General features: G+C 50.9%; 3 protein-coding genes across 3 annotated transcripts; 2 read left to right on the top strand and 1 right to left on the bottom strand.

Annotated features, from left to right (window-relative positions):
* Positions 1 to 3,311: 3,311 nt before the first annotated feature.
* On the bottom strand, positions 3,312 to 7,753 carry CUTC (cutC copper transporter). Its single transcript, XM_054382048.1, has 8 exons — positions 7,684 to 7,753; positions 7,541 to 7,600; positions 7,088 to 7,297; positions 5,846 to 5,881; positions 5,353 to 5,486; positions 4,765 to 4,792; positions 4,258 to 4,363; positions 3,312 to 3,693 (listed from the first exon to the last, which is right to left on the bottom strand). The coding sequence occupies exons 1-8, from the start codon at positions 7,751 to 7,753 to the stop codon at positions 3,582 to 3,584; spliced, it is 756 nt and encodes a 251-aa protein (XP_054238023.1). The 3' UTR covers positions 3,312 to 3,581.
* A 354-nt stretch (positions 7,754 to 8,107) lies between these two features.
* Positions 8,108 to 12,188, top strand: LOC128968051 (cytochrome c oxidase assembly protein COX15 homolog). Its single transcript, XM_054382372.1, has 8 exons — positions 8,108 to 8,445; positions 8,906 to 9,028; positions 9,260 to 9,446; positions 9,670 to 9,837; positions 10,327 to 10,408; positions 10,633 to 10,787; positions 11,676 to 11,789; positions 12,028 to 12,188. The coding sequence occupies exons 1-8, from the start codon at positions 8,108 to 8,110 to the stop codon at positions 12,157 to 12,159; spliced, it is 1,299 nt and encodes a 432-aa protein (XP_054238347.1). The 3' UTR covers positions 12,160 to 12,188.
* Positions 12,189 to 12,617: 429 nt separating this feature from the next.
* On the top strand, positions 12,618 to 13,255 carry LOC128967815 (V-type proton ATPase subunit e 2). The gene is made up of 3 exons (XM_054382049.1): positions 12,618 to 12,721; positions 12,801 to 12,848; positions 13,111 to 13,255. The coding sequence occupies exons 1-3, from the start codon at positions 12,618 to 12,620 to the stop codon at positions 13,202 to 13,204; spliced, it is 246 nt and encodes an 81-aa protein (XP_054238024.1). The 3' UTR covers positions 13,205 to 13,255.
* The last annotated feature ends 162 nt before the right edge of the window (positions 13,256 to 13,417 follow it).

Genomic DNA, 13,417 nt, shown 5'->3' with positions numbered 1-13,417 from the left:
CAGCCAGAGGAGCATTTCTGAGAGTGATTGCCACTAAATCATCACCCTGCTGCTTAGAAAGGTAGAGGTATGGGGGCAGGTGGGCATGGTGCTACTCTAAGGCTGGGGGTTGGACTAGATGATCTCTCAAGGTCGCTTCCAGCCCCTAACATTCTGTGATTCTGTGAACTGAATTTACTTTGTCATGCATGCTCTTGAGCAACAGTAGGTAAAAGGAGGTGGAAGGCTGACTGTAAGGACTCTGATGCCTCATTCATGGAATTAGTAGTTAGCTCAGAATTCAATATGAGTAATCATTCAAGAACTCCCTTACCATCAATAACAGAGAAAGGTTCAACGTCCAATTCATGGGTTAATTATTATTGACTTGTCTGATTAAATCCACTTCTCTTTGTAAATAAAGATACCCCTAGTGCTACACCCTCCAGGCCATACTGCTCAGAGCAGCTATCTGTTGCAATGGATAAGGAGTTGAACAGAGCAGTCACTCCCTCAGCCTTTATCCATTCAGAGTGTCGACATGATTCTTTTTTGCTTGCTGGCGCACGTGTCCCACGGCCTTGCCTGTAGCAGCTTCGAGTGCTGCTGCCGCACCTGCTCATGACACCTTCCCATTTAATGCTCTGTCCCACCCCTCGCCTCCGTTTTCAGTTTGGGTCACAGCCCATCCTCACCCCATCTTTGGTCTCATTCAGAGCTCAAGTGCTTTGCTCAGCACAGGATGGCAGCTGTCTTTAATGTTCAAAGCAAGTACATCCCCACTTTCTCTACCTTCATGCCCAGGAGATGCTCCTCCTAAAAACCCACAAAGCCACCTCACTGTCCTTTAGCTCTTTCCATAAAGCTTCCTTTACTATAGTACCCAGAAAAGATTCACTGAGACCAAGCTAATGAAAGCAGTAAGGCCTCTCGGGTCAACACCACATCATTTCCCTGTGTTCCCTTGCCTTTACCTATGTGTTGTCCACCACCTTGCAACTTTTCAAAGTTAGGCACTGCTTCATTAATGTTTCACACAGGGTTTGGTCCAGGACACAGGCTTCTGTAGGGCAATCTAATTAGTCAAAAAAATTAGTCCAGCCCTCACTGTTCATTTGTTTCTGAAAGGTTTGTTTCTCTGCTCTGTGATGCTGCAGCCCCTCCGGAGTTTAGAAACCTTTTTCTATTTCCAATTTTATAAATTTAAAAACAAACAAAAACATGTGTCCCAGGCAACCACTGACAGAACAAGAGGACACAGTCTCAAGCTGTGCCAGAGGAGTTTTAGGCTGGATGACAGGAAGAAATTCTTCACAGAAAGAGAGACTGGCCATTGGAATGGGCTGCCCAGGGAGGTGGTGGAGTCACCATCCCTGGAAGTGTTTAAAATAAAACTGGATGAGGCACTTAGTGCCATGGTTTAGTTGATTAGATGGTGTTGGGTGATAGGTTGGACTTGATGATCTTGAAGGTCTTTTCCAACCTGGTTAATTCTGTGATTCTGTAACACACACACAAGAAAAAAGAAAAAAAAAAACACACTATACACAAAAGCGAAGAAAGAAACTCATGTGGGGATCTGCGCCAGCAGAATATTAATTGTCCTACCAGTATCTGAATTATCATGACACATGAAACGTCATGACCTAAGCCATGAACTCTTCAGTCAGGTGTTCTGAACTATACTCCCTGTAACCATAAATTGAATCATTTTCTCTTCTGAGACTGGATCCTTCCTACTGCCTGCCCAGCTGTCAGTGCTGAAGCAGGCTCTGAGGCCATTACTAAGAGGACATGCACTTCACAACTATGCTGAGAACTACCAAGTACGTTCACAAGGTGTTTTGGCACTGATACTTTCACTGGATCCATATGAAAAGGTCGATGCAGATTTTGAGCTGAAGGAAGTATTTAGTTATAGGTTTCAAGTTACTTCACTCTGGCAGCGTGATAAAAAGTACTGCCACTTTGTCAAACATTACACTTTCCTGTACATCCTTATAGGCTGCATGCTATTGCCAAGTTAGGCAGGCAAAAGTGAACCCCGTTTCTTGCTTCCTAAGAATCACAGAATGTTAGGGGCTGGAAGGGACCTCAAAAGATCATCCAGTCCAACCCCCTGCCAGAGCAGGATCACCTAGACCAGATCACATAGGAACACATCCAGGGGGGTCTTGAATATTTCCAGAGAGGGAGACTCCACAATTCCCCTGGGCAGCCTGTTCCAGTGTTCTGTCACCCTCACAGTGAAAAAAAAATTTCCTCCTGTTTCCATGGAATTTCCTGTGCCTCAAATTCCACCCATTACCCCTTGTCCTGTCATTGGGTGTCCCCGAGCAGAGCCTGGCTCCATCCTCTTGGCACTCACCCTTTACATATTTATACACAAGTCTCCTCTTCTCCAAGCCCCTGCTCCCTCAGTCTCCCCTCATAAGGAAGATGTTCCACTTCCTTAATCACTTTTGTGGCTCTGCGCTAGACTCTTTCAAGAAGTTACCCGAGGTCCTTCTTGAACTGAGGGGCCCAGAACCAGACACAATATTCTAGATGCAGCCTCACCAGGGCAGAGTAGAGGGGGAGGAGAACCTCTCTTGACCTACTAACCACACCCCTTCCAATACACCCCAGGTCTGCTGCCTCTGTTGTCAGGTGAGAGTCTCTTTTAGAGAACAGCAGGCAGCAAGAATAAAGCTGCTTTATCTCTTTTTAATGGTAGACTCTGATGCCATTCAGATCCTTGCTAGGCATTTTGCAGAGTAACTGAAACAAATCTAAGGGCTTCAATTCTGACCAGGCAGCAATAACCTAACAGGCACATTCCCGTAACTGTCTGGTGCACAAGCAGTTTGTACTTCATATTGGGAAGAGGACCTGGAAACTCCCTGGGAAAAGCACTTTATTCTCCCAAGGAATCTCATCATATGCCAGCTCCACCTCAAGCACTCAAGGCCTACAGCCCATGATGCCTTAAAACTACCTCATCTATCAGTCAGGTAGTCATAGGCACCTTCCCGTTAGAGGTGATGAACACATTGTAGACTCTATATCAATGTGCTTCTCTCTACCAAGCAGCTGTTACCTTGTTAGTCCCTAGCTATCCTACTGTCTGACCGCAGCAGGCCCTGGTTTCCAGCTGTGGCTATGATGTTTCCCTCCCTGGCATTCTGGATGTGATTGTTTCTCCTCTGGTGCAGCAGGGGTCTGATTCCTTCAGGCTACACAACACAGATCACAGTCTTGCCTGGAAAATACAAATAATATTTTATAAAAAAGCACAGCAAGAGAGGGGCAGCTGCAGTGTTTATTTGACAATCACATGCAGTGCTACACAATTCAGTCCCCTTGTTCGCTCCCTTCCTCCCAAAACCTGCTGAACAGCTCGTTGCTGCAACATCTGGGTATGAGTCCTTTTGTTTAAAACGGCCAATGTAAGTCTCCAGGCCAGGGACTGGTCATTCAGAGGAAGCCAAGGGAAGAGATGTCAGGCTTCATCACCTCATTCCCATCCTCTGCAGCCTGAGGACGGAAGCAGTACCCATCTGTCCATGAGGCAGGGAAGACCCTGGAGTCTCAGTGCTCTTGTCCCACGACGGTGCCTTCCACTACAGAATGTTCTTTGCAATGGCATTCAGGGTCCTCACTTTGGCCACATCTGCCACCTTTATGGAGTATTCAGGAGCAGAGAAGGATGCTCCCATGGTAACATTCGGGTTTCTGTCAGGAAAACCACTGGTTACTATCCACAGGTGATACAGAGGAGTAAGAAAAGAAAACCAAGAAAAAAAAGAACCACCATGTGCCCTAGTCTCAGCAGTGGCCCCAGAACCTTCTTGGTGCCACCCAAACCAAAGATGAGACAGTAATAGAAAGAATAACCCCAAACCAAGAAACAACATCAACAGAACAACAGAGGACCTTTGACAAATATAAGCCATTCCACAGAAGTACATCCCACTGGCCTTCCAAATCCTGTATGCTTCTGTTAAAGGTCTAAGAACCACACCAAAACCTGTCTCCCCGAGTGCCACACAAGTGCACTCACAAGCCCTAGGGCAGCAGTAGCAGAAGAAATGCCCCAAGGATCCAGTTCTGTATGGAACTTGCATCCAGGTGATGAGCAAAGCTGGATTCATGCACTGCAGAACACAGACCAGGCACCAAGATGCCAACCACAAGAGCCCAATTAGCACTCAGGAAGCTGTTTGAAATTGATCCCTATTAATACAGCTTTTACCTGATAACAGTTTTGCTAAAAAGCAAAGTCAAATAATCAGTTACCTGAACTTCATCCCTGAGTCCCGGGCTGAGCGAGCAGAGCAGTGAAACTCCGAAGCAGTGGAGCCTTCCAGAATTCTCTGCAGGTTGCGCTCTGTGATGCCACCCCCTGGTAGGAAGAATCCCAAAGTCACATACAGTGCAGATGGCACTGTCCACACTTGACATCACCCCAGGACCTATCCCCTAAGGGTCATCCATTTACACTGAAAAAAAAAAAAAAAGACAGCTTTTGGGACAACAGCAACCCAGACACTTGAAAAGAAACAGAAGCCTTGTCTCACATTCTCCCATGTATCTAGAGCTGTTCCCAAATCCTCCAATGAGCAGCACCTGCAGGGCTCTGCCACCCCAGCTGGCTGCATGGCTGTTACTAACACCACAGCAGGAGCACATCCTCCTGGGGACCTGGCTCAGAAAGCCAGATCAGGCAGCACACCCCAGGGCAAGAGGCTAGGAAGGAGGGGCTAGGGCCTACAGGACCTGTTACAGATGACAAACACACATTACCTGGTACCACCACAATTCTGCCCTTGGCCTGGAAGAAGAAGAACATGTTAGTGATACTGCCCCGCACTACATCGACAAGCACATTTGTAGGGCAGCAAGGAAACCTTACACAGTGTCTTCCATAAGCTCAAGGATGTTACCATGGCTTATGATTTATCCATTCTCAACACCTTTTTTTGTTTTACAAGGAAAAGCCAACTTGTCACTACTTCCTCCTGCCTCTCTATCCTATATACTATCTATACTTAGCTACCTCTCAGGTACATCTGTTGCACGCTCCTAACAGAAACTGTGAGACCCTCAGCAGGGACCTCACTTTGCTGTTTAGTGGGCTAATCACACCAGCTGCTGAAACCAACTCCCACTGCCCTTCTCCTAGCCTGCAAGCAAGAACAATCCAACCAGTCTTTTCTGTGGGGTCCATCCCACGTGGACTTGAGAAAACAGATTAAAGCCAAGTCAGAGAGAGAGGACAAGCAGCTCTTCACAGAAGTACCGTTAGAAATGAGAGCTACCACAAAGGAGTGTCCTCTAGGCAAAGCCCAGGAAGCAACCACAGTAAGCCAGGGAAGCAGAGGAAACACTTACCTGTTCTGCAAGCCTCTTAATTAAGGATAATCCTTCCAGTGCTGAGCTGTCACAGCCACTCGTCAACACCCGCTCAAACCCCAGTGAAATCAGAGTCTCCAGTGCCACCAGCGGGTCATGCACCATGTCGAAGGCTAAGACATCAACACAACAGCCCAAAAATCACTCATCTCATCACATTCAAGCTCAGACCCTCGGCCAGCTCAGGAGCTGAGTAAGGGTCCTTCTCACAGCTGGTCACTATGACAGGGAGCTACAGCTCCTGACTATGTTTCCCTTTGCAGCAGTGGCAGGGCCACCTCCTGTGACACAGCCCCCAAACCTGGACCCCCTTTACCTGTCCCCCACTGAGGGAACAGCACAGACACAGACTGCTCTTGCACAGCATACAGAGCTTTCCCTCCTCCAAAGAAGGACCTCTCCCAGACCCACCTTCCCCTGGCAGTGGGGCAGGGGCTAGTCCCTGCTAGGGCTGCTGTCCCAACTGACATACCTCGATGAAACGTAACTGGCAGGGGACGGCACACCGCTGCAATAAGAAAACATACGGTCAGTCTGGGCTAGTACAGAGAGTCCCTTGTACTACAACCAGAAACCCACATGAAGTGAAAGAGGGCAAAGACTTTTGGGGCCATTCCCAAGTTGCTCAGAAGAGTTCCAGTACTTGCTGGGAACAACGCAGCTGCGGCTCTTTGGTGGGGAAGAGTTTTTCTGCCCTTTGAGGAAGCCACATAGCTTTGTTTTTATGAGCAACGCCAAAATCCCCCATCTCAGCTGGGTCATGCAGAACCCCCATTCCCACCAGAGATGGCTTTCTCTGCAGAGAGGAAGCAGAGAAGTTGTATCATCTACTTGGAGAAGTGACAGGACCAGTGCTTGGAAAACAGGAAAGCTGATTGTTGTGATTTCTTTCACTACATGTAATTTCTGCTCCCAGACCACAGCAAACTTCATTAATAGTGCTCTCTTTACTGGACAAAGCTTAGTTATTTATATGTAAATAAATTCAACTTCCTCCTGACCTGAAAACACTGGTTCCAGCAGACACCTCTTTGCTCTTTTGGAAACAAATCCTGCCAAGACTCCTGTCTTTTGCTAGACTCCCTACAACACACTCACCTTCATAGAGAATCCTTAATACCACATCACAAGGGAAAGGCTCAGGCCTTTTCAGCTTTTAGGCATAGCTCCCAGACAATCAAATTTACTAGCTGTGTGTGGACTGGACTAACAATCTCCCACAGCAGCTTCAGTAGCCCTTTATATGATTCCACCTCCCATTATCTCTCCTCACCAAGTGAGTTAACAGGAAAATCCAAAGATGAGTTGCCTGCTACCCAGAAGGATGGAAGGACATACCCTAGATACCTCTAGCAGGGCCATAAGGAAAAGAACAAAGGGCAAAGAAAACGAAGAATGAAGAGAATCCAACAGTTTAATTCTGATGTTCCGAAAGCAGCTAACCTAAACTTTTCTCCTTTTTATATGCTGCTATTACATCCCCAGTGGCCTCAAACTGTGTGAATTGCTTGGGGCAACAGCCTGTGAAGCTTCTTACCTATTTAACATGCCACAGGTATGACAATACATGAAACTGGAGGTGGAGAGAGATGGCAAGACGCATAGATCAAAGCACCCTGTGCAGTTCTTCCTACAGCATCAGAGTAGCACTGAACACAGAGCATACATATTGCATGAAGCTCTGCATAGCATTCCTCACTGAAGACACTCTTACCCAGCAACGCTGTGCAGAGCTCTGTGTCAATGCGCCCATCCTCAGTAAGGGCCCCGAACACCAGTCCATCAGCCCCATGCAGCTTGGCAAGACGAATATCGGCTTTCATGACTTCCACCTCTCGGTCCGAGTAGAGGAAATCTCCCCCGCGCGGCCGGATCATCACGAACACGGGGACCCGTACGCACTGCTTCACCACCTGCAGAAGTCCTGGGGAGTGAAGGGAGACAAGCAGCTCAGCACCCAGCTCCTGCAACAAGACCCACCGGCAGAGGCAAGACGAGACAACGGGGAGGGGTACCCAGGGCAGACGAGAAGCCAAGCTGGCGGGAAGGGGGACAAAGAAGACTTTAGGAGGGCGCGCTAGAGACGCTGATCCCCAAGAAAAAGCCGCAGCCCCAGGGGCGAGAGAAGAGCCCGGCCGCCGTAACGGAGGGGGCGGGCGACGCTCACCCATGCTCGGCGTGGTCCCTCCTTCTACGAGGCTCGCGCACAGCTCGATCCGGCCGGCACCTAAGGAGAGGCACATCAGAACCAGCCCTGCCAGGGCCCACCGCGCTGCTGCCGCCACCTCCCATGAAGCCTCCAGGCCTTACCTCCGCGCTCCGCGTTGACGGCGGATTCCACCGAGTCCACGCACACCTCCATGAGGAAGCCATCGTCCATACCTGGGAGAAAGCGACGCCGTCAGCCCGACCCGCCCCATGGCAGCCGCCCTGCTCCGCACCACCACTGGTCCCGCCCCACTTCCGCCGAAGGCCCCACCCCCTCGCTCACGCTTCCGTTCTCGCCCCCTCGCGGTCCAGGCCCGCGCCGCCTGCGGGAGTGAGGGCGGGCGCGAAGAAGGTGGGGAGGGAGTGGGAGAGGGCCGGCGCGCCTCGCTCGCACGCTGCGGCGGAAGCCACACCCCCTGTTGACGCGGCCCCACCCGGGCCCCGCCCCCGCCTCGCACGCGCCCTCACCTGCGCTGGCGGCGCTCGGGGGTCGCTGCTGGCTCTTGGTCACGTGCCGGGGATTGTCATGGTGACGCCCAGGTGTGTCCGGAAGTGCTCGCCCTGCTTCCGGTGGCTCGCGCCACTTCCGGGGTCAGTCGGGATGCTGCGGGTGGCGCGCTGTAGTGCTCGGTTCTTGCTGTCTGTGCGGGGCGGTGGCGTTGCAGAAAGCCGGGGCGGGCTGGGGCTAGGTTCACCCCCAGGCCTGCTCCGGCAGACCCCTGCCTGTCCTCTGCCGCTGCGGTGCCTTCCGCGGCGGCTCCTGCAACAGGCGTCCCCGCCCGCCACCCCGCCTGCCGTTGGGCGATGGCTCCTGGCCTGCAGCGGTGCCGTGGCCGGTGCAGTGGTGCTGGGCGGCGTCACCAGGTGAGCGCGGTGCTCCCCGCCCCACTGGCACCAGTTTACGGCCGTGGCCGCACCAACGCCGTCGCATCTGAAGGAGCTCAGAGCTGAGGCCGTGTGGCGGCAGTGGCCTTTGCATGACTACGGCCTCTGCGCTCCTCCTGTCCCTGATGCTAATGACCCGCTGTCCCTGCGGCCTGCAGCTGTCTCCCGTGTCCTCAGTCCTCTCGTGTCTTTGCTTCCCGAGTTTTAGGGTCATCATGGGGTGGGGCTGGGAATACCAGAGAGACGGTGCTGTGTGAATGCCCGCTAGGGATAGCTTTCTTTTACATGCTTTTGTTAATTTTTATGCCTGTTTGATCACTTTGAGACTTAAATGATTTTTCATTCTGCTTCTAAGGTGAGTTACCTGGTGCAGCTAACAGCTCTTGCTTAAATAGATTGGCATGCTGCCAGGGAGTGAACTGCTTGCTTCTGTCTCTAGGCTCACAGAATCAGGCCTTTCCATGGTTGATTGGCATCTCGTGAAAGAGATGAAACCCCCAAGAACACAGAAAGAGTGGGAAGCTGAGTTCCAGAAATACCAACAGTTCCCGGAGTTTAAAATGTGAGTGTGAAAAAGCGATAGGAGGGTGGACTGGGAGCATCCTTCCTGCAACTCAGTCACTCAAGGAGTTCTTGTAAGAAGAGAAATGTTTTTTCAAAATTCCTAGGAAGGCACACATTGGCTCCTTTGCTGTCACTTCCTTTCTCTAAGGAAGGTGATCCCTTGTGTGAAAACGTAGTGTAGGAATGCTGCATCATGTTAAATGGTTCTTTATGTTACTGTCTTTAACAGTCTGAATCATGACATGACACTGACAGAGTTCAAGTTCATTTGGTACATGGAGTATTCACACCGGATGTGGGGCCGTGCCGTGGGTTTGGCCTATATTCTGCCCGCTGCCTACTTCTGGCGAAAGGGGTGGCTCAGCCGCCACATGAAGGTCTGCGTTCTTGCACTCTGTGGCCTGGTCTGCTTCCAGGTAAGCAAGCTCTGTAGCTACAGGGACTAGCAGCAGCACCTTCTGGAACATGTTGTGATTGAGCCTAGTTGAGAGAGTAGGATTAATGAAAACTTGGGGGGTGTCAGTGCTGGTAGCTGGTCAAAGGTGGAGAGAAGAAGTTGTTTTGCCTCTAGTGTTTACCAAGTCTTTGCAGTTGCTGCTCTATTGTTTGATTCTAACACCTCTCTTCCTGTTTTGTCAGGGGCTGCTGGGGTGGTACATGGTGAAGAGTGGGCTGGAAGAGAAGCCAGACTCTTATGACATTCCTAGGGTCAGTCAGTACCGTCTCGCAGCGCACCTTGGCTCCGCACTGGTCCTGTACTCCGCTAGCCTCTGGACAGGGCTGTCTGTGCTGCTTCCACGACACAAGGTACAGTGGTGTGTCAAGAGTCAAAACTGCAGGGGGACTGGGGGCATGATGGGAAGGGTGAGGAAAGGCTGTGAAGGGTGGTGGTGCTTCCATTTTAGTCTGTCTTTTTGTCTCTGATCTGAGTTACAAAATACCCTTTCTGTGAACTTCTTGGTTATGGGATGCTTCCTTTGACTTGTGCTGTTGCACTCAAAAGTGATTAGTTTCAGAGTTCATGCCAGCTCAGGCAGGGGTGTGCCTGCTGGGCTAAATGGTTTGTGCCAGTACGTGCCCAGTGGCTACTTCAATTTCTGCATGGGATTGAACTCAGCTGTGGTTTTGAGAAACCACTGAAGTGTGACTTTGCTGCGTGGTGGTCTCTAGATTCTTCCTGTAAAATACAGGACAACCCCTTGGCCTATATATGTGGTGAAGGCTCTTCTTGTTTGCTGCAAACAGCACTGGAAATTATTTGCCTTGACTATTTTCATTTTTTCAATTATTTAACAGTTACCTGAAACTCATCAGCTTCTTCGCTTAAGGCAATACGCTCATTGTACTACAGCTCTCATTTTTATTACAGCTCTTTCAGGTAAGACTTCCTTTTTGCTGTCTTGTCTGTAGCTCATTCTTCTCTGACCTGTGGTATTTTTCCTGGTCTGGTGGATACTATGAGCAACCACACCTTGTTCTCTGGGAAAACTGCTGCTAGGAAGCCTGCAGTCAAGAATCTCCCTTACTGATATTTCCTGGGCAGGTGGAGATGCATCTTCCGGCCTGCCCATTGCAGTCTCATTTTCTGCTCTGGAATTGCAGGTGCCTTTGTGGCAGGGCTGGATGCTGGACTTGTGTACAATTCTTTCCCTAAAATGGGGGAACGGTGGATCCCAGATGATCTCCTTGCTTTCTCCCCCATGCTGAGAAATATCTTTGAGAATCCTACAACCGTACAGTTTGATCACAGGATCTTGGTAAGTACTATTTTCCTGCTATGTCTGTGCTGCTTCTCAGTTGCTTCCTGCAGCCAAGCTGTCCTCTTTGGGCCATGGTCCTGTCAGCTTGAGTGATATCCAGGGCATTCAAAGGTCTTGAGAGCGTGTTACCAATTTGCATCTGCAGAAAGGAAGTTTGGCACTCATATTTATTTTCAGTGTGGTCTCCTTCCTTAAGGATGTCTTCCTTCTGCACAAGTTGCAGACTTTGTATATTTGTGTCTCCTTTTCCATAACATAAACTGCAAACCAGGGTAGCCTTGAAGTGTCTGAGAAAGCTGTGTGAAATAAAATTTGGAAATCCTGATACTGAATGCTTCCTCCAGCATTTCTGAACTTCCTTTACACCAGCAGTGCCCTGTAAAAGTATCTTTGCTAGTAAGAGCAATCCAGATGCTCAGCTGGCACTGTTGTGGACTAAGCCATTACTAAGATTAAAAAGAAAGATTAAGTGACTTAGAAGAAGAAACTCCTGGGGTGACCTGCACAGCAAGATTATGCTGGTGAGCTACAGCCAAGTGGTGAAAATGAGATCAGTTTTCTGGTGACAGCTTCTATCTTAGCTGTTAAGGTAGATGGGGAGAGGGCAGAAATAATCCTTAATGACTTGGAGAAATGAGGAAAAGCTGTTTGAAAATAAAGCATTAATTTGGAGAACAATGGAATTCTCTATAAATTTCAGGGTGGTTAACCTGGTGGGCATGGTAACTCTGGGATTTGGTCAAGATCATTTAAACAGTTCTTCAGTTAAATATCACTCACAGATTTATTTTTTTTTTACTGTGTGGAAGGCACAGCCAAAGGCCACTGCAACCCATTTCCTTTGAACTGTTCTGGAAGGATGGTTGTTTCCCTTCCCTTCTATAGGGAATCACCTCAGTCGCAGCTGTCATAGCACTGTACCTCTTTTCACGGAAGATTCCACTCCCTTCCCGGACCAGGATGGCAGTGACTTCCTTACTGGTTGTGGCTTGCATGCAGGTACTTTCTTTTTTTTCTCCTCTCTGTAGTCTTTTGCAGCATGTTCACAAGACAGAGCTGTGTCCAGCTTAGATCTGTGCTGGTCCCAAGAGCCTGGAGCTGCCAAGATCTGGGGTCTCACTAGACTGTGTCCACAGTCTGAATTTGAGGGTGGGAAGTTTCACTGTGGGTCTTTCCACATCATACACTACATCAGTGTTGCACCCAGTTGCTCTTACCTCTTCTCTGTTCTTGGCAGGTGGGCCTGGGCATCAGTACCCTGCTGCTGTATGTCCCCACACCTCTGGCAGCCACGCATCAGTCAGGGTCCCTGGCCCTGCTCAGCATGGCGCTCTGGCTCATGAGCGAGCTCCGGCGAGTCCCCAAGTAACCCGCAGGAGGGAGAATGCTGGCGGGGCAGCAGAGGAGGCAGAACCACTGCACGCTGGGTGCAGAGGAACGTGCGTCCAGCTGGGCTATGCGCAGGGAGGAGGCAGCGGGTGTGAATGCTAACTTTGTAACATAAAGGAGTTTTTATGGAGAGGCTAGTGTGTGGTTCGATGCTTCCTTACCGGAGGGAGGCGAGGAGGGATGCGGGGAGCCGCGGCGGGAGCAGGCAGGGGGCGCCGAACTGCGCCGCCGCTGACGGGAGGGAACGAAACGGGGGAAGAGCAGACGGGGCTCCCTTTGGCGCCCCCTGGCATGATAGTCCCGTACTCCATTCCTCTCGTCTCCGCCAATCGGAGGCGACGCTGTCGGCAGCACGCCGCACTCCGCCCGCGGATTGGCCAGCGTGCGGCAGTGTCAGGGTGGCTTCCGGTGCGGGGCGACTGTCGGTGCGGAGTGGTCATGACGGCTCACAGCTTCGCCCTGCCGCTTGTCCTCTTTTCTGCCTTCTGGGGCCTCGTGGGCATCGCCGCCCCCTGGTTTGTGCCCAAGGGGCCGAACCGCGGGTGAGTGGGGACTTCCGGGGGATGACGGGGATGAGAGGTCTGGAACTGGGCCTCACTCCTAACGCCAGTGTCTCCACAGGGTGATCATCACGATGCTGGTGACTACGGCTGTGTGCTGCTACCTCTTGTGAGTAACTCGAATCGGGTCCTGATGCTGTCTCCACCTCAATCCTTCATTCTGTAGTTTCACTGGGCGCAGTGGCTGCTGCTCAGCCTTTCTGCCCATGGATGAATGGGACGGCTCCCCGGCTGCGGCCTGCCTCACTCCCGAGTACTTGACTTTCCGAGGCAGCAGTTTCTCTGCTAGCTTCTCGAGGCAGCAGCATCTCGGGAACCTGGTCCCTGCCCCTGTATTACCGGGGCTGACAGCAGGTTGGGTCCTTTTGCAGCTGGCTCATCGCCATCCTGGCCCAGGCCAACCCCCTCTTCGGGCCACAACTGAAGAACGAGACCATCTGGTACGTGCGCTTCCTCTGGGAGTGAGCAGTCCCCGAGAGCCAGCGCCTGAAGAGAGAGACTCCCCCCCGCCAGATTCACACCGTGAGTCGACAGAGGGTCCTGTGTCTGGCTGAGGAGGGAGCTGCAGGCTGATCCTTGCTGAGTGGGAGGTGCTTTGACTTTTGTGCATTGTGGCTATGGTGAGCTGGTCTCAGCATGGGACTGCTGGTTTTGTACTAGACCTGATCAAGCCAAGCA

The sequence above is a fragment of the Indicator indicator genome, chromosome 7 (assembly GCF_027791375.1).
Source record: "Indicator indicator isolate 239-I01 chromosome 7, UM_Iind_1.1, whole genome shotgun sequence".
NCBI classification, from domain to species: domain Eukaryota; kingdom Metazoa; phylum Chordata; class Aves; order Piciformes; family Indicatoridae; genus Indicator; species Indicator indicator.
The sequence above is the reverse complement of the archived record's forward strand: the minus strand, read 5'-3'. Positions and strand labels throughout refer to the sequence as shown.